Genomic DNA, 24,986 nt, shown 5'->3' with positions numbered 1-24,986 from the left:
GCAGCTTCAGATGACAGAACAAAAGCAGTTGCAGGATCATCACCAGCATTTAACCTCTGTCATAACAGAGGGTATAATTAGTACCAAGTTATCAGACCATATCAACAATGAAGAAAAAAGAAAACGATGATCATAGATGACCTCTCGAAGAACTGCTGATGCTGGAATAAGGGCGTCTAACAATGTGCGATACCCAGCACTAGCCCCACCATATTTGCTGACTGCAGCAATGGAAGCTTCAAGTGCTTCAGCCCCTGAATCAAGAGAGCGTACAGTCAATACTTGAGTATTAAGTCTAAACAGAAATCATTATCACATTAGAGGGGGATTTGTCTTACAATTTTTTGATGTCACAACAGATTGGGTGCTTGTTTTCAACTGTGCATACGCTGCCTTACAAAATATGGTATACCTGTTTCAAGAATACAGATGCAAATATGATTAAAAGTGTAAGTAAAACTTAAAAGATAAGGAAAATTTTATGAAGTTTGTTCAAGCAGAGGAGAAGTTGAATACAGGATCCCACTTGTGCCTCCCATAACTCTTCTAACAGATGCACCAATTTCGTTCACTGTTTCCGCTGCATCATTCAGAGGATAACTGGAATACAGAAAAAAGATGTGCATGAGTAAAAACCGATTTGGATTACAATTACTGACAAACAATAGTTAATCCTGTATACTAATAAAAATGTTGAAATATGAAAGCAGCAATCCAGCGACTGTTACAGTTTGCCTTTCTTCTATTTTTGAACTACCCAAAAAGGCACACGGTCCAGTCTCTAACCAGAATCAATAAAGAGATAAACCAGAGATTATCAAACAAGCGACATCTAAACAAAGATTTAAATCCACCCCCAGACGCCACTTCCACTGCAATAGCTTACCCTCCTAAACTACTGTCATCCCACATAACCAATACTTTCAAGTTCTTTTCAGCTCCTCTCAGAATATGATGCTAATACCTCTTGGCACAGATCTCCCATCTAATTACCATCAGTACTGATTTTCACCAAACCTGAGTAACACTAAATCATCTTCCTTCGTCATTCTCCCATTTAATTGCCATTAACTTCAATAAGAGTTATGGTCTAAAATGTTTCTAGAAGAGACCATCAACTATGCATACACAGAAAGAAACCCCATATACACCCTAACACACACATACAAGGAGCAGTCAAAAGTAATAAGAGGTACAAAATTGAAAAAGGGGCCAACCTTGCAACCCCATAAATCAACCATGCGCATAGATTTTCCTCTTAGTAAAAGAATTATGCAGAACATGATAATAAATGTTTCAATAGTACTACATATATAAGCAAATCCCACCTTCCCTTAAGGAAAAAAAAATAAAAAAATCAAACTTACTTCTGCATGTCTTCCAAAATTGCTGTTGCACCTCTATACATCTGACACAGCAAACATAAGATTTAGCATGTGACAGTTCCTGATGCAAGTGAGAGAATAATGACTGAAGAGGATATAGAATAAACACAACATGACTCAAGAAGTCAACGAAAATGAATAAAGATTGTAGGTAGGACTTACTGTTGACCCGCAATCACCATCACCTACTTTGCTATCCCAATCATTCAATTCATCCCTGAGGTTCTGAACTGCATTTGCAGCTGCTTCAATTGCCACCTCAAGAATACGGCCTTGTTCATTCAGTTGTGCTGGTCGACCTAATGGCTAACCAAAGGGATAGAAATTTAAAGCGTGTTAGTAAGTCACAGAAGTCACCCAAAAAGGTCAATTATTGGCGTTAACTAATACAATGGCTAATACAAGACAAATAACATCAGCTCATGAGTATCAAACAATGCAAGTCAGTTGATCTAGCAGGAGAATTCCTACCCTCATTTCTACTCTTGAGGGAAATTTACTAGAGGTTGCATCAAGTCTTCAATTAGAAAAACTATCAGCAATTGCCTATTGTCCAGCCATGATTGTCCAAAAGATATCCAATAAATTTATCACCTTACCTCATCGATCTTTGTTGAACGAGAAGGAGGCAATGGAACAGGAATCTTTGCGGGTGGGTGATTGCCTGCAAGCAAGGACAATTACTTACCTTAGCAAAAAATATTATCAAAAATATATCTACCACTACTATTATTGGACCTTCATGACAGAAATATAGAAAAACAGATGGTAATCATAAATAACAGAAGAAATATCTTTGTGAACACGTACCATCTACGCCAACAGGCCAATAGGGAGCCTTTGTTGGAGCATCCAGACGTTGTAAAATAGCTTGATCAGCCTTCATGATAGATATCGAAAAACCTGAAGAAACAATGTCAAGAACTTTGTATATTATTAAGAAAGCATTGTTGCCATGTGGTAGACAACAAACCTGCCATATCAAGAGAGGTCATGAATGATCCGGTATAAACTCTATCAACAGCTAATCCATGTTCCAGCTGCAACTTAGGTACTGCTTTACCAGATGTGATCATCAGTTCCATTGCGGGAGTTGCACCTAACCTGAAATTGAAAGACCAAAACAGGTGGGCTTAACAACCAAGAATAAAGACAAAAAACTAAACAGAGTTGAGAAACCTCAATATTTATTCACTCAGACGTTCCAAATTTGAAAAGATTTGAAGAGGCTATAACAATTGACAGGAGAAAACAAACACAAACACAAATACTACTATTAAGATACTACATAATTTTACTCCTTTATTTTTGGATAGAAATAATGGTGAGAGAAGAGGAAATGCCACAAACTACAAATGGTTACGTCGACATCAGTAAGAGGGGTTGGACTGTGAAAGCAGACATGAGAGAGAGAGAGAGAGAGAGAGAGAGAGAGAGAAGAAAGAAAAATGACATGCACTCTCTAGGACGAGCAATACCCTACCTAGCAAATTATGCACTGCACATTAGTTATTTAAGTCCCATTAATTGATGTTCCCATCTGATAAAATAACAGATCTAACATACCCATTGACCATAAGCACCACTCTACTTCCACGAGTAATCGGAACATAATTAGTCTCCTGCATGTATAAGATATTGGATCTATTAGAAATTCCAAACTTGATTCCAATCATTCCATACTTAGTAGTGAAATAAAAAATAAAAAAATCCATTTGCATGTTGTTACATTTTATGCAATGTTAAAAGCTATGTCAAGATCATATCAATGCAGTCTAGATTTCACAGATTCTGACTTGATGCATAGAACATTCTTGTCATCCTATGTATATCATAAACAACTATCTGTTGACTATCTTCATAAGACAGTAAGAGTAACCACACATTACTAGATATTACTCTTGTGGCATAATGGAAGATAATGGAATACATTTAATACGCAATAATTTTTGACATTTGAAAGCTTGAAATGTATAGGGCTATACCGGACACAATATCTGCTTGAGAACATGAGAGACTATAACATCCACAGGCTGAAGGTCAGCAACAGCAGCACCCGGTTCTCCATGCTGTAAAGTAATCCAGTTTTAGTCAGGTAGTCAAAGTATTAATAGATGCTCCATGTCATTTGTGGAGAATGCATGTAATCATAGCCAGATAAAATCCTATAGGTTAAAAGAATCAACTCAGGATTTGATTTTATGTATCTGAGTGGAAAACATGAATTGCAGTTTATTGTATCCAAAACTAGAGATAGTAACGTTTTAACATGATTAATTTTTTTTTTTATCGAAATTCTTGTATCAAGAACAAGGTTACTCGCAGAAATAACATACAATTCCAAGACCAAGTTCCATCTTTCCAGGTCCCAAACGGTCTGGTGTGACCCGACCAGGCAGTGTGCAAACAGATAATGCAACACCCATTGTTCCAACCATTTCTGATGCACGTCTTGCTTCTGCTGCAACATCAGCAAGAGAACTCCCAGAAGCAGCTGCAGCTCCAGCAACCTGTTTATATTAGAAAGGGGCCAGAGGTTATTACACTTGATACTGTGAAAACTTTCCATGTTCCAATCATCATGAATAAAACACCCTGTTCTTAACATTCTTCCTTATAACCCTTCATGCATATATGAAATGACAAAATTCTCAAGTGAGGAAAAAATTTATTTATCTTTTTTCTGCTTTTGTTGAATGCAACCGCTGAAGAAATCACATTATAAATGGAAATGTTGTGATACAGAGAGAGGGAGAGGGAGAACCTTATGAACAAGAATGGTACCGGCCAAACCCCTCCGACCAGCTATTCCTCGAGGCGGGGGCAATGCACAATCATCCCCAACAATTACAGTCTGCAATATCAAAGACCAGTTCATTTGTTTTTATTTTTGTAACCATGCATCATAGGATTGCAATTGAAAAGAGAAAAATAGATTCAGATCAAACTCTACCTCTACGTTGTAACCTTCCGATTTTGCTTGCTCTGCAGCCAAACCGAAATTCAGACGGTCCCCAGTATAATTCTGTTCAACACCAAATAGGCATCATATATCACAAAAACATAAGGCACATATACAGAACCTGGCCATACTTGTCAAATAAATAAAAGGTGTCATTCACCCAATCTTTGCTGCTAGTCTTTTTTGCTTCACTTGTTACAAGCAACACTCATTAAGAATGCTCGAAGACAAATGTCAAAACTGTCACCAAACATGCTGACCATTCAAGCCAAAGCCATAAAGCTCAAGAGAAGCACAAAAACAATACCTTGACAATCAGGAGACAACCCATTGGACCAGTTACAGCTCGGATGCCCTAATTTCAGGTACACGAGATCAGAATCAACAAAGATAACCTTGCCCATACGATTGATACAGCCTAGATTCCACCCAGAGCAAGTAGTAATAGAATTCAGAAACCCTTACCGCTAGAATTGAATCAACCGGTGGAGAGGCAAAGACATCCCCGCAGATAGCTGCTGTCAACATCCCTTCCCCCACAAATCCAGCATGTGCGGGTTCATGCCCACTCCCACCTCCTATATCACCAGATCATCGAATCAAGAAAAGCACTCAGTCACACATGTCCATTTAATACTAACTCCACAATACTCTTAAATGTTAACTGATAATTCGATATGAACAACTAATAGGTCCACATGCATAAAATTCTGAAAATGTGCAGGGTCTCAACCTGATATAACTGCAACTTTGTCATAAGAACCACCGGAAACATCAGCGCGCAACACAACTTTCACCTGCACTCCCGATATCGAAAACGACACAATCAGGTCCATTTATTTTCAACATAAGACTCTATCTATTGCCATTGCGTTAAGAAATTAAAACAAGTACCTGAGGGAAACCATCCAAGTACTGCAGCCCAGGGTAAGTCTCAACCAGACCTTCAATGAACTCAGTCACCACATCTGCAATTACAAACTAGTCCTTTCTTTATTCTCACTACTACTACTACTACAGTCCTAAGCTCAAACACAAAGCCCCTAAAATCTCATCTTCTTCGGAAAATCTAAAGCGATGATCGGGAAAAGGAAAATGCAAGGGGAATTGCGTACCGTTGGGGTTGTTGATGAGCTTCTTGTCCTGGAAAGCCATGGCGGATGACGACGGAGAATTGATTAAACCCTAGCAACAGTAGGTTATAGCATGAGAGAGAGAGAGAGAGAGAGAGAGTAGGTGGTTGTTGGTGAAGGTGGTGGTGGTGGTGGTGGTGGAGTGGGGCTCTTCTTCTCTCTCTATATATACGCGTGTGTGAAATCTATCTCACCAGCGTCAGGAGGAGAGAGAGAGAGAGAGAGTGAGCTTTTTGGGTTGAGAAAATAGTGGGGATGTGCCAATTGATGGCTGCTTGTCCGAGCTCAAATTTCTTTCCCTTTGTTTTTATCATTTTGTCCTCGTTTGGTTTCCGGTATTACCACTCTGCCACTGGGTTTCATCAACAGGTCATACCAACATAAGGCCCAAAACTAGTTCAAAAAACTAGGGATGGGAAAACTTGTAACGAGCCTCTATCTAGTATCTATAAACAAGATGATGGTGCACGAATGGATTTATCGTCCGTCCGTGCGTCCCATTTCTCAAGGAGTATCATAAATCCCTCTGTTTGCTTCCATTTTCACTTTAAAGTCAAGTCTAGTTGCAACCCAACTTTGGTTGGAGTTTTATCTAGAGAATGATGTTGTTGATCAAGTAAGTCGGGATGTGATTGATCAATATGAAGATATTGAAGATATGTGAATCACTCATGCTCGAATTGAGTAAATTGGCATAGTAATATGTCATCAAATACATCAAATGTCAATCACTTGAAACTAAATATGCGCGAAAATGAGAAATGAACCGTAATAATACAGTGACCAATTTGTTTTCTATCACCAATATTGAAAACGGCCCAAAGGCCGCCCTCTCTAACCAAACCCAACAGGAAAAAGACCCACGCAAGAGAAATCATAGAAAGCAAGCCCACAATGAAAACGAGGGAGATAAACAAAATGACCTAAACAAGCCAGAAACCCTAGGTATTAGAAGCTCCGCATCAATCCTTTCTTTTGGTTCTAAACTTCTTACTCGGTGCTTATATATGTTTTACTGTGTACTGAGCCTCTAGAGGTAAAGATGAATTTACAAAGCACCAAGCTCGTTGATTTGGACAAGACATGAAGCAAGGCAGGCATGGATAACATATGTCTTCACGATTGGTAGCAAACTAGCAATGGCAAATGGCGAACGATTGCTACGTAAAGGTAAGTATGTCTGTCGGACTCGCATTCTGCTTTCGTTGTGTCATTTTCCACCACATATACATACAAAACAAAACAAATATATACATGGAGGACTGGAGGTAGAGCTATAACCTCCATGGAAAAAGTTAACCATGTAGCTATGGAATCTGATATCAGAGATATCGTCCCAACTTTTTCTTGTAATTTCTTGTGAGTGTCTGGAATATAATTCTGTACTGATTTGCAATGGGCCATGAATCATGAAATGTGGGTGTCTCTGTGTTTTTTTCTGTGACAATTAATCATGAAAATGTTGAACATGCATAGCAGCGTAGCTTCAACAACTAAATAAACCTAGCTCGTCATATCTGTATTAGGGGATGGATGGCATTGATCGAGTAGGCGATAGATTGAGCAAGTAGAGTCAGAATAAGACTGTTTACAGTTTTGTAAGTTTCCACTACTGTTGTATCATCTGCAGGTTTTGCTGTGCAGCGAATAATATAGCACAGCACAATATATCACTTTAGAAAATTAACCAAACTGGTCTCAAAGTCTAAAGTTCTTTAATATTCTGGGTCTAATATTTTTCAAGCTAATACTTGAATGCTAGGTAAAGGGGCCTCTTGATTAGTGACCCTAATCAGAAATTAAAGCTTGTTTACACCAACTTCCCAATTTCAAGCATTAAGAGCCATTGAAAGTGTGGTTGGATTTCATATCCAAATTAAACATATGCCAAGGAAATCAAAAACTTCTACCAGCTAGCTAGTTAGATCAATTTTGGACCATCATCCCACAATAAATCCTGAAGTGTTGCTTTATTTGACAAAATCTTAAGTGTTGCTTAAATAGGATATCACCAAATTAAGATTTAAGTCTGATGTGTGATAGTGTTTTAAGGCTTAAACCCTTAGATCGAGATTAACATCTAACTAAGCGAAATTACAATTCCACAATAGAGTATGCATTTGTCGGATCTAGTTAGGATTTTATGCAGTCATATATAAGAGTAGTATACACTATATACGAGACCATTTTGTGTAGCTAAGAAAATGCAATTAGCTGATCAGAAAGGAAAATGCAACTTACTGATCAGAAAGGAAGATCGATGCAAGTTAGATTAAGTTTTGGGAAAATGAATTAAGAAAATGGCATTTCATCCAATAGATTACAATCAAATTACCATCGAAGTTCAGACCTAAGCTCAATCAAATGCTGAGAGAGAGGAGAGTGAGAAAGAACATAGAGGGGAAAATTAACACTGATGAATTATTCTACTTACCCTAGATAGAAATAGCAGAGAGATCAAGAGGAGAAATGGGCAGTGCTAGCTAGATAGTTAATCAACTGATGAACTACTGGGTTGTGAGAGAAGAGGCATTGGCAGTTGTAGATGCTGAAGAAGAAGAGGAGAGGTTCTTGTGGTTATGCATCCACACTTTGAAAACCTGTCTGCTCACCCCAATACTTCTGCAGAACCTCTCAATCTCATCTTCTAGATCTTTCCTCTGCAGCTTCCACCCCAGCTTCTCCGCAAACGCCAGCATCTTCTCCTTCTGCTCCACCGTGAACTTGGACCTGAACCTCTTCCTCCCGCTCCCGCTCCTGTCCCCGCTGTCCGGCGACTCCACCACCATCATCTGCCTTGCAGCCGCTCCCCCTCCACCGCCAACATTGTAGTCAATCAGCTCCTGTGACGTCATCATATCATGATGAAGATCTCCTCGGCCTCCTCGACTGCTGCAGCTGATGACGCGGTGATGAGCAGTGCCGGCTACTCCGGATGATCTGCCTACGCCGGGTGCGTAGGTGACACGGCGGTGGAAGTTGCGGTGGCAGCCGCAGGCGGCGCATTGTAGTCCGCCTGGGGAGGATGTGTCGTCGAGTGTGAACTCCCCGCAGCCGTCGGTGGCGTAGCTGCCGAGACTGGCTGCATGGTTTCTGAGGCACTCTCTGTATACATCGTTGGATGAGTTCTCTCCCTCCATATCTCTCTCTCTCTTTGGTTCTGTAAGCCTCAGTAGCTTGATGATATACGAGTGAGTAGAGAAGGGTTTTGAATATGGTACTGTTTGGTTGGAATATTTACAGTAGTGCCCATGTTGGCGGTACTCGTAACTTAATTTGTCCTTGGCATTATAATATATGTTCATATTGGAAAATGCAATAGGGAAGAAGATGATTAATTAGCTGAACCAGTCTATATATATACAAGTGTGGCGGGACTCCGCGGTGGCATTTGGACACAACCTTGTATATAGCTGTGGCTCTTCTAGAATCGATCACTTTGCAACTGAAATGATAAGGAAAATGTTGACCTGAATTTGGTTATGTTTATCCTGATCTGCTAAAACTAAAAGAATAAAGTTTTTGTTTCAAACGTATTGTTATTGGGTAGTGGAATTTGTTTACCTTACCTACTAATTCATACAAAAATCTGATCTCCTTCAAATACACCTGTATCAGATCGACGACTACAATTAGAAGTATTCATATAGAACAAGCACGGCACACACTTCGTGAAGCTATTCAATGCAAGCAGTTGTGACATTAAGTTCACCATCGGTGGCCTTCAGTTGAGGTTATATACCTACCGCTAGACGCATTCTGTTCTTTCATTTCTACCTTCTTTATGTCAGATATATCATTAGGATCGATATCGTATTCATTTGATTTTTACGAGATGGAGATTAGAGAATATCAGCTCTATACACCTCAAAAATTGTTTTGTAAGTGAGACACGTAACCGCTTCGACCTATAGTCTGCTCTATTTGTGTATGTTTGTTTATTTCTTTTATTTTTTGTGTCAGTATGAATTTTGAGTTGAAATCATGTGAACAATGTGGTTAGATTGTATATGATTATGTTAGCTCCGAATCAATGTATTCTCTTATTTATTAATGAAGGTACATTATCTCGATAAAAAAAAAAAAACTTAATGAATGAGACATGCATACCACAATGCCATTGTACATGGCATATAGAAATTATTAAGCTATGGTTAGGTCGTCTAGGTTCATGAACTGAACATTACAGTAATCCTTGATTGATTAGACACATTTTAAGGATGATCATGGCATTAATTGATAAGCAATGGAAATGAATTAGGATGAATTATTAAAACAAGGTCCGACTCAATGTCGACGGAATCATACATAGATGGGTTGTTCCTTAGTAATTTGGAACAAGATGAATGGGTGAAACCGTCATAGAGATAGAGAGAACAATAATACTCAGGCTATGCTTCTCGGAGTCAGAGTTGATGATGATGATGATGAGCAGACACAGACTTGAGGGATAGGAAGAGAGAGAGGGTCCCGTGATGGGTATGGGGCAAATTCGAACGAATCCGAACCAATAATTGACATTGGAAATTTAAGTGTTTTGTGATCGGGAAAGAGTAAAGGAAAAGTGGTGTGGTGCCACTCTCATCCATGATGTTTTGTACTTTTGCATTTAGGGGTAAGAAAATCTATGTCTAATTTGTATGTCACTTCTCTTCTCGAGTACGACAACATTTTTGTTTTTCTTCTCGATCGATCATTATATAGTTGTACAATGATGGACTTGTCAATTTTATGTGTTAAGTGTGTTAACTTGAATTGCTTAGTAGGTACTTACAAGGTACACATAAGCCATCATATGTCAAATTAGTCGCGTCGTCTTCATTTAGTTGTAGAAAATTCGGAGAGACAATTGGTTAATCGGAGACTCTATTGTACCTGTGATCAAACTCCGATCGCGAGGAGAAGAAGTAGCTTCGACAAGAAGTGTTCAACTCTTCTGTTCTCACCAACGAGCTATAGCCATTCAGGCGTGCTCTAAACGCTCGTACATGGACGCAAGTGTTGAGAACCTTCTGGAACGAGTACGCTCCGGCTGTCAGCTTCAGATGCGCGCCTCTCTGTCTACAAAAGGGTCTCTAAATGTAAATATATTTCTTCATGATAAGGGACTCATTACTGGGTAGCTTAAGTGGGATTTGATGGGACTTATGAGTAGAGAGGGAGCGGAGAGGTTATGCACCAATCATGGTCGACTATTGACTTTGACGAGAGAGATCGATCTAGATCGATATGGGGGGTAATGGCATGAGCTGGACAGGAATGGTGTCTATACCTGTAACATGTATAAAGTTGATCACTTTGATGTGAAATTAGGTGGGAGGAAATGAGTGGCAACGGTCTCTGTTCACGGTTCACTCTTGATCGTTGTGTGGTGATATTGGCGTGAGAATATTTATCGTATCTTTGGCTTCTGGCTTTTAGTTTTTGGTTTTTTGGCTTCTCCCTTCTGGCTTTTCCTACTGTGAAGTCACTGTAATTATAAAAATGCATGAGTACTCCTGCACTGTACAAGCTGGCATATGCATGGCAGCAGTGGTTGCTTGGTTTGAAACTCGATTTGGTGTGTCACTTCATTGGCGAAAGAGGAAGGAATCACTTTCCCTTTCACGAACTGAACTAAATGAGGCCCCAAACTCGATTATATCACCCAATAATTCAGTCAATAATCATTAACTTACATATAATTTGGGTTTTGTGTTCTGAAGTACGTACTCATGGATGGATCAAATCTAAGTTCATGAACCCGACAAACGACGAGTTGATAATCAAGTGTGATTAGAGATTAATATTCCAGATAAGCTACGTACTTGCATAGATGATATATGAGTTCAAAAACTATGTGATAATAGGCAACACAAATGTATGTTACATTGCACTTGATCCAGATATGGAGGCTTTTAATTTATATGTTCCTATCTCTGTAGTATTAACATGCATGTAATGTGTCCCTAGATATCCAGGCAAAGATTAAACTGATTTGATTATGTTCCATGCATGACCCATTGACCCCCAGTGCTACTATTTTATATACTTTGAGTCTTTGACATTGCATGTGACGTTTACCCTGCTAAACCTTTAACAATCACTTAATTTAGTACATAACTCAACAGTCTCAACTATCACTTCATCGCTTAATTAATCAAAAAAAAAAAAAAAAACTATCACTTTATCGCTTCAAGGGTTAAGAAAGAAAAAAAAGAGCATGCCAATAAAACACATCCAAGAAGAGTAGTAGCTAAATATATTAATTAGCTCATGCATTCCTATCCTTTTTATTATTCTGCTATTTGGTTATGAACTAGTTAAAGGTTACATTTTGTAGTTTTCTTATCGAGAAAAATGAAGATCGAGTAGCTAAATACAGACATGTCAAGCCGCCTTGTGTCTATCTTCTTTTACAACAGCCTACTTTCATTGTTATTCATGTGTGCTTGCACATTATAGACTCTTTTTACATATCAAATATTTCGATGATGTCGAGTATAATACCGGCAAACGGTTTATACATCGTTGCGAGTTTGAACACTAGATGCGAGTGCGACTTGTAACTCTAATGTACTTAAGAATACCCCTAGCCTTATGCTCGAGATCTGAATTCCCTTTGAAGTTTGAACACCACATATCCGCAGACCTAAATGTGCAGTGGTGGACATTGTAAGGAAAATGGTAAGGGTAGGTTTCTTCATAACAAAGGTAGAGGTTAAACAACACTACAACAGCTAATTAAGTGAGAAAATCATATGGGAGCTCACATCTTTTCAGTTCTCGCATTACTACTCATTTTCTCAGGAACATTGGGCTGTGAAATCCACCCCCAACAAGAGACAAAATGAAGAAGTTTCTTCTTAGATTGGGCTGCAGGGTACTTGTGGTATGGGCCTTGATCACATTCTTGAAATTAATCCATTTGTAGTTATTCTAAAACACCAGCAACTCTGTCAGGATAGTAAATATGGGTGAATCAATTTTCCAGAAATAGATTTTCTGTTTAGGCCTTTAGGGATCGATGTCAAACCTGAAGACTCGACTCGATGTTTTTACATTCATTATGACATTTGTTTTAGTCTGTTTGGATTTCTATGTGAGCCCCATTGTATGAAGACGACCATACATAATCAAATCTGATGTGTTAAATTGGAAAGTTCAAATCTGGTTCGTTTTACTCGCAAAGGGAAAGGGATGAAAGTCTTATTCGTACCCGGTTTTACCCAGAGTCCCAGAGGTTCTTACAGCTGATCGATGAAATGTCAGGTATACATAAAGAACGATAAAATCCAATGGTAAGATCAACAGATCGATCCATTGCAATGTTGAAAGTTGAAACTACTGAGTTGGGAGCTAGCAATGATTTAAATGGGGTTATTTAAATGTTTTCACTAATTAATATCAGTTTTAACTGAATCAAGAGCTAGTACTTATAATTTCGGATTTGATTCTTTAGTAGTACGTCCAAATATTCTACATTTTATTCACCAGGTAAACCACATAATCATGTGTCAATTAGTGTATATCTTTGTTGGAGCAAACCCTAGCAAGAAATGAAATTAACTAGATTACCATGCAAAATATATTGTCCAAGTAGGTTAATTTACTCACTAGCTAGTCACTTTCTATTGCTAAAAAGTTTATTTTGCACATCCAATATATCAAAGTTGGCCGGTCATTTCTACTTGTCTGGTGCTATTATTTAACAGACTACTACTCTTTCAAAGTTCATTTATATTCCACATATTTTCTTTTTACTGTTTTGTCTGTTCTCACACAAGAAATAATTGATCATTTTGAATTCTTCTTTTGCCCTAGGACGCTAGGAGGTGTAGCATGTAACTTCCATCTAGTACGATTGTACGAAGTTTGAATGGTTTTGCAATATTACCCCATTATATATGTATATTGTATTACACTAACAATAGATGAAACCAAAAAAAATAAAAAATTACACTAATAATAGTGGTAAAAGAAAAAGGTGCTTGGAAGATGATTTAGTTAGGTGAATGAGATAAAAGTTGAGGCGAAGAAGGTGAGGAGAGCACAAGGTCCAAGAAAAAGCCAAGTAACCACCGCTTTTCAGGCATTTAGCTGCTTCTGCTTCTGCTTCATAACTCATGAATTTGGCCATTGCTTGGCCTTTGACTCGTTCAGTAGTTTGTTCGCGCGCGTTTGTTTATATCATTTTATAAATCAAAGTATAAGATCGAGGGCTAGCTTAGTTTTGAATATGGCAGATATAGCAGAAGCAGTTTCTTTTCCAAGCGCAAGTAAAGTTGTCTTTCAACTCAAAAAACAGCTTTGAATGGTCTCTGCATATTTGGAAAGATGCTGTGCTTTTGCTCTGCAAAACTGGGCGCTGATTCTTATGCAAGTGAGTGAATGAGTAGTACTCAATCAGTACTCACTTCAGGTCAGGTCATTATATACATGGTGATGTATAGTAATTACGAATAATGGATGGAGTTTGTTTGTGTCTGTACATGTGTGCTTTGCCATGGGGACGCTGAGAGTGACTACTTATGAATCTGTCATTAACCACCTCCTTCACGACTGTGTGATACTGGAACTGAAAACCATGGCGCTCTAGATCTCTCTGCTAGCTCGCTGCTCCCATCATCATCTTCTTCTTCTTCTTATTCATGTATATCTCTGCCCGGTTTCATAAATTGTTCACATTTATGTGTCATCAGACCACACCACCACTCTCTGCACCATCTATCTGCATCGCCTCCAACGAAAAACTATCACCTCAACGACCCCTCTCTCTCCCTTTCTCTGAGTACCAGAGACAGGCATTATTTTATGATAAGCTTTTACGCTATAAATTTGGGCCATGCCAGTCCCTAGCTTTAATGCCTGGGTTGGCTAGCTGGGTGAGGACCTTCGATCCATTATGATCGATCTCCATATACTCCAAACAGAAAATCCAAAGACTAAACAATTGGCTATAGCTGGGACTGGGATTGACCTAATCCTTTCGGATCTCAAGAAATTTGTTACTGTATAAAGTCAGGGTAAATTACTGAATACAAAGTGAGAAGGCTATGGCATTAATGGAAGCTATGAAGACATGACTCAAAATAGGGCTAAGTACTTACTGACATTTTAAGATATATATAGTAAAAATCTATTTGGTTGTTGAAGATCATGAATTTATCATCATCACTCTTCATTTACGTACCAAAATAATCAACAAATAGCAACACACATCTTGCAAGACACACGTACAATACGTATTAGTCTCCTCAGCCTAATATTATCCCAATAACAAGCTTGTTATTGTTATATGTCATACAGAATATATATCATATCCAATAAAAGAAAAATAAAGGAAAACAAGAATAGGTTTACATAGAGATGGAGGAAACCTATTACGGGTTAACAGATGAATCTGCTCGATCGTCCATCCGAGTAGCAGTAGCATTGATCTCTAACTGGTCACCTTCTGTTGTTGTTGTTAAAGCCGATGGCATGTAACTGAACGCCAGAGAGTTCTCATGAGGGTTTGCTTGCCTTGTTCGAGCTTGAAATTGTTGCTTGCACGCGTGACAAGTGATTTGCAGAATGGTGGAGTTGATTTTCTTAACGGCATGCTCTTTCAAAGCTTGCGCCTTGTCCAATTCAGCTTGTGCTTGTTGCCTTATTCTCTTGGCATTTGCAAACTCCTGCTCCGCTAGCTCAATCTGCTGCTCCGCTTGCTGTCTCGCCTCTTCGGCGTAAGCCTTTTCCGCCATGGCAAGCCTTAACTGCTCTCGTGCTTCTTCTTTAATTATCCTAGATGTTGTTGATGATTCACCTGCTGGTAATATCATCTGTTGGTGGTGATGCTCATTAGTACTAGTGCTGCTTTCCCTCGGAGAGTTTCTGTTTGATTCGATATTAATATTCTTTTGATGATGATGATGATCACCAAAATTGTCACACGATCCGATTGAGAGCTGGAGCTGAGTAGAATGGTTTTCCACGTCTCTCTTAGATGGGGAAGAAACCGAGACTTCAATATGGCTAGGATTGCTAGCATTTGACGTGGTCGCAAGCTGAAGATCCAAATTGTACAAGCTGTTTGCATTGACATTCTTGGATGAGTTTCGATTCCGATCACCGATACCGTGGCCAGCAGGAGGACTACTTAAGATCAATTTGGTGTTGTCATGAACCGGCTTCGGCACCATCAAAGCTGAAGCTGAAGGCCAGTTAGGAGTAGTAGTCCTGCTGCTGAAATTGGTTTCGCTCGAAGGACTTGGACTCGAAGCCGTTCTTGATAGGCATGCCGGCGTTTGTAGTACTACTGCTTGAGATTCCGATCGTAGACGATCCATGTTGCAGGCATCTTGGTGTTCAATGAAACTCTCAACCCTACGAACAGATATAAAATAAACAAAACAAAACAAAATAAATAAAATATTCAAGTATGAACTATGGACTTCATAGTTTACTTGCAGGTTATCTGGCTTAAAAGAATTCGTCCAAAAAAAAAAACTAGCTTAAAAGAAGATAAATCAAATTGTTTAATATGGTGGCATTGCATTAAAAATCTGATTCAGGTGTTGAAAACAAGGCACAAGAAAGATCAATATAATACCGCATAAAAAAAAAATACTAAAAGGAAGAACATAAATACAGTTAAATACTAACTAATTAGTTTTCCTTTAATTTCAAGTATTATTTGAGGATAATATTTCTTAATCTTGATTAATCCTATTAGCTACAGACTCACGGCTGAAGATAGTCGTTATACTTCATAGCCGTTATACGTCTCGGGATGCTAATTATGAGAAACAAACGCGAAAGCAAACATATGTACGAGTCTAGTATATGGATGACCTAATTAAGGTAACTGATCCTTTGGGAAATGTGTCTCAATGTGTTAAGAATTCGATTGAAGGTCTCGTCGTCGCATCAGTCAAGAGTACTCAAAGACCAGAAACCCTTTTTGTGTTTCTCTTTGCCAGGCTTTTTTTCAAAGTCAAACCCCAATTAACAAATTAAAAGCTTCGTATACATGATCATGATGATGCATTTTGAATTCGTAATAATTAATATAAACCTCTTTCCCTTTGCCCCTCTGGAATAATATTGATCATCTTTTACCATGTAGAAGAAAGAAAAGTGATGATATGATGAAGATGAAGTTAAAAACCTGGAGAAAACACGGCCACAGTCGCAAGAATGGCCTCGGGTGCCGCAGGTCTTGAGATGGGCTTTGTAGTCAGATTGAACTGCGTAGCCTTTGGAGCATTTCTCACAAACCCATTGCTTGTGGTTGCTGTGCTTCCTTCTGAAGTGCTTCTTAATCCCAACCAGATCACCCAGCGCGTGGCACGGGTCGTGGTGCAGGCAACTCGGTTCGGGGCACACGAACACCCGCTTCCTCACCACCGGAGTCTCTCTCTTCAGAAGCTTCCAGGGCACCTTGTGACGTCTCCGGTGCATCTGCAGATTCTGGTCCCTCTGAAACCCCTGGTTGCAGATCTCGCATACATAACGATCCGATTCCAGTAACGTTTTCGGCGACAGCGACACTACCTCCGCGTCTGGATCTGTAACAAAATATCAAAATCAAATCAGAAAAAATTAATCTGTAACACTGCCTTGTGTGTCGATGGTGTAGGCGGTTCAGTGCAGTCTGGCGCCTATGTTCGGCTTAGGTGCTGCTGAATATGGCTGTGCAGGCATATGCATCTACACAGGTAATGACAAAACATGATCAACAGGGGTTTGATGTATATATACCTGGAGTTCCTGCAGGCCTTCTTTTCCTTTTGTTGCTGTTACCATTTTCCAAGCAAGAAAAAGGCTCGGAACAAGGAACTGAGGGGGATGAGTTGTTGGCTAACATAGGTGAAGTGCAACAATCGATGAAGATGCGAAGTGATATCTCTGTAATTAAGGAAGGTGATGAATTGGGGAAGAGGTGGGTGGAGGAGAGAGAGAGAGACTAGGGAAGAAAGGAAGCTAGCAAATTAAAAGGTCTTTTTTTCCCTTTCGGTTACCTCATCAGCTTTGCTTTTGTTTATCTTTTGATGAAGTCTCTCAGGCTTTTTTAACATATAGCTTTCTCTTCAACTTTCTTTGTTTCTTCCAACCCTCATCTTCTTCTTCTTCTCGTTCTGTATCTATCTAGCAAATAATAGTATTGCTGAAGATGTAGAGTATTCTCTTCTTAATAAGCTCCTCCAAAAGGAAGGAGAGGGAGAGAGAGTGAGAGAGACAGAGATAGAGTGAGAAAGAGAGCCAATCACAAAGCTCATAGCTCGATCCCACAAGCAGAAATGGGCTCCAGAAAAGAAAAAAACATACCCACAAAGAAACAAAACAGACTCATAATTCAGTTTCAGGCAGTAATTTCTGGGAGATTAATTTGCATGCATCAATATAATATATACACGTAGGCATCTTCTACTTCACATCTTCTATATACAGTCAAATATGAAATATTAGAACAGCAACATCATGGTCAGGCATAGCATGATAGCAATGATATGTACATTTGACCAAACTGCCCTTGCCACACGATTTACATGTGTCTGCCTTATTCAATATTAAGCAGCTTTTGCAAAGGTGTCGATGAGGATGTGATGTCGCCCTCAAGGGTATAGTAGTCAAAAAAGTCATAATTCTCACTGTGCGAGATGCTTGCTTTTCGGTAAGCTGAGTGCATCAGTGAAACACTGACAGATAATTGGCAGCATTGGCTTTTTAAAAATGAATTTGGCAGTTTTCTGCCTTTTAAAAGAAAATTTTGATGAAACTCCAAGTTATGATATGAACGATTATTTCAAATAAAACGGAAATATTACAATATGAATATGAGAGACTAAACAAAACCGCATATACCGTCATTCGGAACTTAATAGTACAAACATGATCGAATAGCCGGATAAAAAATTTCTAAATAAGATTACCGACATTTAAGAAATATGATGCATTTACTTGTCACATTTAATACTATTTAACGCTATACAAAATTAGAATATACGTTTGAATGAAGTAAACTAAAAAAACAAGTTCAAAGAACGCCATCTCCGATCTCGTGTAAAAATTTTCTTTTTCTTTTTCTTTATCTTAAACTTATGATAATTAATTTTTGAATTAAATTCAGTTTATCCTATTGTGATTTAAAGGTGAATTCATGTTAGTCCATAAACTTTCAATTTTATTAGATTGCCCCCTGAGCTCTTGTTTTTCTGGTAATTTAGCTTCTCAACCCCCAAAACGTCATCACACATCATCAAATTTTAATATCCCAATTGGACGGAGCATGAGTGATAGAAGACGGCAGATAGAAAAACAAGAGCTCGGGGGGTAATCTGATGAAATTGAAAGTTTATGGACTAACATGAATTCACCTCTAAACCACAGTGGGGTAAACTGAATTTAATTCTTAATTTTTTACATTTCAATACTCTATGACATCCATAGTGGCAAATTCAAGCGTCTAAAATAGAAGAAAAAGAACATCAAAGAGTGACCTGCTTAAATCTATATATACTCCTCGTTATTCATCATGTCCCAAGTCACTTTTCTGCCTTTTATTCATTCATCTTGTTAATTGCTGATATGTACGATAAATTTAATAATTTAAACATATGGTTACCAAAAGCTTAATTTATGCATGGTTGAGATCATGTCCTGGTTTAATTAATTAAGAGTTCTAATGCAGTGATCAATAGTCTTAAATGGTTTGAAAGATTAAAACATGTCGAGCTAGGACCATGAAGTGGATTGTTGATGATGCGTGCATAGAATGATAAGGGAAGAATAAAAATCACAATCGTTTTTATTTGTATGTTTCTGATTATAAGCAACACGTACACCAATCATGAAAGGAGAAGCTAGCAAGGTCGATCTTGTGGCTGTTCCTCGTCGATATTAGATTTATGCACGACGTGGTACAAATTAAATCAAACGTCGCGAAAATATAAAGGGAAAGACAAGTAATCGATCAAAGGATGCATGCAGTATTAACCATCTAGATAGTACATACATATATAACTATAATATAGAGTGATTGTGTAACATATTCCGACAGCAGGGCCATGAATTGATGTTGTAATTGGCAGAAGTATATGACCTATCATATCACATTAATTATTATGGACGTTGGATGAAAATATGAAAGAACATGTCTCTTATATATTACTCTATAATTTATATATATGATGCACATTTTCATTTGAGGCTTTGAGAGTGTTATTGTTTTTTGTATTGTATGCTTACAATAATAGCATAAATCATTCAAAACAATAATAATAACATATAAGAAAATTTAACATGTGTGAGCCTTGGTCTAATGTTAATCAAATGAGAAATCTCAATTGCGTATAGTGGTAGGATATCAATATATGTTTTCTTGTACGACACCTAAAAATGCTATGTAATTCCCTATATATAGGGCTCGATCTTATCATATGAATAAGGTGATGATTTTCTATTCTCTTTACTGTCTATCATTCTCTCAATAATTTACCTTCAAACAATAACTTTGTTTATTGTTACACTGTTCATTATAAGACATATTCTTGTGATCAACTAATTAGTACTCGATCACATGAAATTAACGTTGTTGAGAAATCTAACTATGTTATCATTTTTCACCATCGAATTCAAAACAAACGAACACTAGTTAACCATTTTCGTCACTTTAAGTTTTAGGCAACGAATGTACATTCTTAATTTTGTCGTCTTATTGAAAAGTTTTTGTCGTCTAAGTTCTTAAGTTACAAAATTTACACGATGACTGTTAGGCGACGCTTAGTTCATCGTTTTAACTTCTGAACGACAAATATTGGTACTTACGTGACCTCTTTAGTCACTTATGTCCTGGATTCTAGTAGTGTGACCACATGAGAGGAGCTAACATTTAAATGTGTCATTAGATATGATCTTACTCTTAAGACCGATCGATAAACACGCATGCATAAAAAGATGATAACATAATAGCATCATGCACATCTCTGGATCTCTTGATTAAGTGACAAATTAAAAGAATTAAGGAATCTAAGAAAGTGAGGACACCAGAATTCTGGCCTCCTGTTTGGTGGTTGCTGCCGGGCCCAAAACAAAAATGGGGCCCATCTCAACACTTCGGCCATAATTTTCAGCGCCTCGCGTTCAACTTCATTAGCTTAATCTCTGAGCTATTTATGGGTTAATTATAGTGATAGCTAACAAACTACCTACTCATCCTACTTATAGGAAATTAGTATACTAATAATCAAACACATGAGCAGCTAATTAACTTGTTAGGCCTTATTATATGTATCAGATCCAGTAAAGTGGATTCGGAAAGTGAAGAAATCGCATGCATCAGATGATGGATCGAGTCGTGTTTGTTAGGCCTAATATACATGGTTAGGTTGGTTTTGTTTCTTCATATTTTGTTTATACATGATCTCGAGTATATGACATGGATTAAAGTTGTGTTAAGTAATAGTTTAGTGAATAAAGAAAAGTATGATTTATTAGATTCGGGATCGAGAACACTTGGGGAGGATGATTGCAAAAGACATTCTCTAGTGAGGTTGCATGTGTTAAGAATCTGAATCCCATCATCCCTCCATTCCTCTCCTACATTATTATACATCAATAATTAATCTAGTAAATTAATTCCAAAAGTATATTGGTGTTCTACTTCTACATATATATGATATCCACCCAAAAAACACAGAGATCCATATCACACATATATGTCTCCTCTCTGTTTGTCTCAATAATTTTCAAAGGGATGACAACATTCTTCTAATAACAAGCCTACTAATTCATATTCATGCATACAATGAATAAAACAAAACAAATCGAAACAAAAAAGGAACTAACACAAACAAGAGAGTATCTCCTCACAAATCTCACTTCACATGCTACTATATAATTAGTATATACAATGCCATATCCCTTTCGAACCTATTGCCACAAATTAAATTGTTTGATGAAACCATTAATTAACCATCGCTCAATTACAGTAAGGGAATTAGATATTGCTTGGCATGCATATGCTGATATGCATGTTTAAAATGGGGAAGTGTTGGAGACTGTATATACTACAAATAAATGATCAAATATACGGATAAATAGATGAGATATACGGATATATGTGGAGAGGGTATGGATGCATGTTGGGTGAATAATGGTCGAAGATGTCTAATAATTTCATGATGGGTAAGCAGGGGCAAGAGACCCTACTACTACCACCACCACCACCACCACACCAGTACCGGGCGGCACTGTTTCCCGATGCCCTTGTCCCTTTTGTATTTGTTTCTATTGTATATATAACCCCAACTCTCCTGACCCAGCTGACAATATACCCGACCAGTATCTATTCACATCTTTCATTTATACTATTCTATATAGTCTGTCTTCATTATATTTAGGTACCATATCATTTTTCTTTTTTCTTTTTTCTTTTTTATAGCAAATGACTAAATTAAGAGGATGTTACAAGATTACACTTGATCGACAGTAGGATAGTTTTGAAACAACACTTTTCAATCCACACCGGCCATGCCAGTTATATATGCCGATTCCACAAGCATATAACGTACTGTAATTATTGGTGTCTGCATTCAGCTCCTTTCCAGCTGCAGCTACTCTCTCATGTCGATCACCATCGTCTTCGCATCGCATATATATTTCTGGAGGCATGGATTAATTAGTCAGCATCTTTGAGTAATCTTGATGCTTAATTGCATTTTCTGCAGCTAGTTCCTACTAAAACATGCTGAAATATTCTTGCAGTGTGTATATATAAGCTATAAGCATCAAACTAGCAAACGTTGTCCCACAAGTATAGCTAAAGATCCGGACAAGGCTGTGTGTAAGTAAAAGTTGTAGAGATAATTATCGATATATAGACGAAGATAAGAATGAAAGAAAGATGACTCGTTAAAGGAGCTTTGCGATGATCGAACATGTTCATTCTTGGATAAAAATCTTTCATACTCAGCTAAATGCAGAAAAAAGTTTGGTTACTTGGGTTAAAATAAGAATCAGATCAAACACAGAGAATTCATGTCCACGTGCTTCTGCAGAGGGGATTAAACTAGCTAGCTGCAGAGTCACTACCTGCCTGCAGCTTTCTCGCACCCTTCTTTGAACTACTTGATTGCACAAAGATATGCTTAGTTCGTATGTAATCTAATCGATCATTGCATATCATGTTACCCGCTACCAAGTACTAAGCACAAATAGGCTTGTAAATTAACATGATGTGAGCTTAATCAGTTGCTTAAATTTCTGGCATCGCTGTAAAGTAAAGCAGGCATCAGTTCTTTCACCAAAACATATTCGCCATGGATCTTTATTCATACTTACTACTGCTTAATTTTAAACTATTAGCTAGCATGCAGTTAAGTTATAAGAGAAAACTAGTGAAGCGCTTTGGATGAGATCGAGAATCCAATAAATCTTCCATATAGATTGTGCAGCTGCAGCAAGATAGTGCAGAGCTACAGCTAGCAATTTGGATGGGATGAGAATAATATTCGATGCTGATGCAATGTGCAGCTGCATGATTACTACTGGCGGACTTGGACTGTCCCAATTCTAAAGATGAAGACAAAACATTAGATGCCTTAGACGTGTAACAACACGTACAGCAGCAGCCGTCAAACTCAATGTTACTGTGCACGTCGATATACATGAATTAAGAGGATCAGCAATATATATGAATAAATAGATATATAGATATATGCTGCTGTTTGTGTGTGTACATATGATACTATGATATGAGGAGAGAATTGAGAATATAGTGGTGAATGTGGCTAGCAGCTGTCAGCATCAAACATCCAAGTGATAGAGATGGAAATGGACATTCCGAGTTGGGGTCTTAGGATTCTGTTGGTCGGGCTCTGATGGCATTGATCGATAATATATGAAGCATATATACATATGTACAGCATGAATATGAAGCACAAGGCTAGGCCAGGCTAGTGACTCACTCGCGTCGGCAAAGGCTGGATACACAATTTCTTAATAGTTTCCTCTCTTGGCATCATCTATCCCTCTCTCAGTTACCAGCTAGCTCTTGTTGTTGCGTACCACTGGAATACCTCGATCATTCTCTCCCACTCTACTTCCTTGGCTTCTTCTCATTCCTTTCTGAACTTTCCCTTGTCATTTTCGTACTCTACGTTCCTACTAGCTACTACCAATGAATAAATGTATCCATGCCATCACTAGATTAATCTGCATATATCATGAATTTATATGACGGGTTAGGCTTTAGGAGGGGTTGCGCATATATATAAAACTAACTTTCACATTAAATACCAACTTATAGAGATGGCCGGGTTTATTAATTTGCTGATCAAGTAATCATGTTCAGTTACTATATACTATGAGGAATTTTCATTGATTTTCTTGGAAGCTATATATCATATCCATGTCTTCTACCTAGCTGAATTAATAAACGGTGGGACGATGGATCAAGTTGTCATGTTGATGAGGATCCTCGATATGTTTCACAGCTAGCCAGTGCTTGCCTAAACATGTTGCTTCCTCTTTCATCCTTTCTTCAATTTGTTATCTTCTTATTTGTACTGATTAATAAGTAAGTATATGGACAAGCATAAGAGTTTAATGTTCAAGACTTTGGAGCATGAAATGTCGATTTTGTTGAACAGTTTTAATTAATTTGCTCGAGACAAACACATCTTGTTCATCTTCACTTACTGGTACGTATCAATCAGTAAAGAAGGGACGTGCATGTACGTGGGATGTTGGGTATATATTAATGCCATCTACTCCTTGTCTATATTTCCAGGTTAATTTAATTCTCAAAGATATTATTGCTGTATAACTTTACTGATTGATCGACTAGGGTAAACAAAGTTTAACTGGTTATGCATGTTAGATTTTCTGCATTTTAGTTGCTTGGTATATACTTGTATACAAAGTTAGTGTCAAATATATCAAAGATCAATACAGTTTAAATTGAATTTTGTTTGTAAAAATTGTACATCCATAATTGAATTGTGATAAGATTGGTGATCGATCATGCTTATGATGCATATATATATATGCTCCCTACCCACAGAGTACTGATCGAAACACACAGCATAGCAGACACAGAGTGATGGCCGGTGGGTTGGGGTAAAGGGTGTAGCAATCGCCAACGGAAAAGCGAAAGAGCAGTTTCAGTACCCATAATGGACATGAGCCAAACAAGAAAGAGACAGATACGTACATGTCAATCAAATTTCCAGTGACTTCTTTCCTAAGGCCCTGTGTCACTTCGATTCCTTCACAAAAAAGCTGGCCACCTTAACCTAACTGGTTCGTTTTGGTTAACCCTAACTAATAAGAAGATCGATCACGAAGCTTCCCCCCTGAGAACAAATGCAAACGTACGATTCGTTTTAACTTGTTAAATCTGGGTTAGATTGGGTTTAGAGAGTACAATAATAATGAAATATATAATGAAGATCGATAGACATGGGAGCGTGGGTTGTTCTATCTCGCTTTTCCTTTTCTCATATCAGCTGCTTCTTTTCATCTCCTTTCTCTTTATCATCT

At 38.0% G+C, this 24,986-nt stretch overlaps 3 protein-coding genes across 3 annotated transcripts in view; all 3 read right to left on the bottom strand.

The window, feature by feature from the left end:
- LOC101297349 (putative 3,4-dihydroxy-2-butanone kinase-like) overlaps nucleotides 1–5,618 on the bottom strand; it is a 6,411-nt gene extending 793 nt beyond the window's left edge. Inside the window, 19 exon segments of the mRNA XM_004299449.1 lie at nucleotides 1–56; nucleotides 142–254; nucleotides 339–412; nucleotides 517–600; nucleotides 1,368–1,408; nucleotides 1,548–1,691; nucleotides 1,985–2,049; nucleotides 2,196–2,288; nucleotides 2,359–2,489; nucleotides 2,952–3,007; nucleotides 3,371–3,454; nucleotides 3,722–3,895; nucleotides 4,150–4,239; nucleotides 4,339–4,410; nucleotides 4,655–4,702; nucleotides 4,813–4,925; nucleotides 5,081–5,144; nucleotides 5,242–5,315; nucleotides 5,463–5,618. The exon segment at nucleotides 1–56 is cut by the window's left edge and continues 14 nt beyond it. Coding sequence (XP_004299497.1) covers nucleotides 1–56; nucleotides 142–254; nucleotides 339–412; nucleotides 517–600; nucleotides 1,368–1,408; nucleotides 1,548–1,691; nucleotides 1,985–2,049; nucleotides 2,196–2,288; nucleotides 2,359–2,489; nucleotides 2,952–3,007; nucleotides 3,371–3,454; nucleotides 3,722–3,895; nucleotides 4,150–4,239; nucleotides 4,339–4,410; nucleotides 4,655–4,702; nucleotides 4,813–4,925; nucleotides 5,081–5,144; nucleotides 5,242–5,315; nucleotides 5,463–5,502 — 1,616 coding nt within the window. The 5' untranslated portion in view covers nucleotides 5,503–5,618.
- Nucleotides 5,619–7,646: 2,028 nt separating this feature from the next.
- Nucleotides 7,647–8,630, bottom strand: LOC101297057 (ZF-HD homeobox protein At5g65410-like). The gene has a single exon (XM_004299448.1). The coding sequence runs from the start codon at nucleotides 8,618–8,620 to the stop codon at nucleotides 7,988–7,990; it is 633 nt and encodes a 210-aa protein (XP_004299496.1). The 5' UTR covers nucleotides 8,621–8,630; the 3' UTR covers nucleotides 7,647–7,987.
- Nucleotides 8,631–14,702: 6,072 nt separating this feature from the next.
- Nucleotides 14,703–17,486, bottom strand: LOC101296773. The gene is made up of 3 exons (XM_004299447.1): nucleotides 17,205–17,486; nucleotides 16,612–17,011; nucleotides 14,703–15,827 (listed from the first exon to the last, which is right to left on the bottom strand). The coding sequence occupies exons 1-3, from the start codon at nucleotides 17,308–17,310 to the stop codon at nucleotides 14,843–14,845; spliced, it is 1,491 nt and encodes a 496-aa protein (XP_004299495.1). The 5' UTR covers nucleotides 17,311–17,486; the 3' UTR covers nucleotides 14,703–14,842.
- Nucleotides 17,487–24,986: the final 7,500 nt, after the last annotated feature.

The sequence above is a fragment of the Fragaria vesca genome, linkage group LG5, assembly GCF_000184155.1.
Source record: "Fragaria vesca subsp. vesca linkage group LG5, FraVesHawaii_1.0, whole genome shotgun sequence".
NCBI classification, from domain to species: domain Eukaryota; kingdom Viridiplantae; phylum Streptophyta; class Magnoliopsida; order Rosales; family Rosaceae; genus Fragaria; species Fragaria vesca.
The sequence above is the reverse complement of the archived record's forward strand: the minus strand, read 5'-3'. Positions and strand labels throughout refer to the sequence as shown.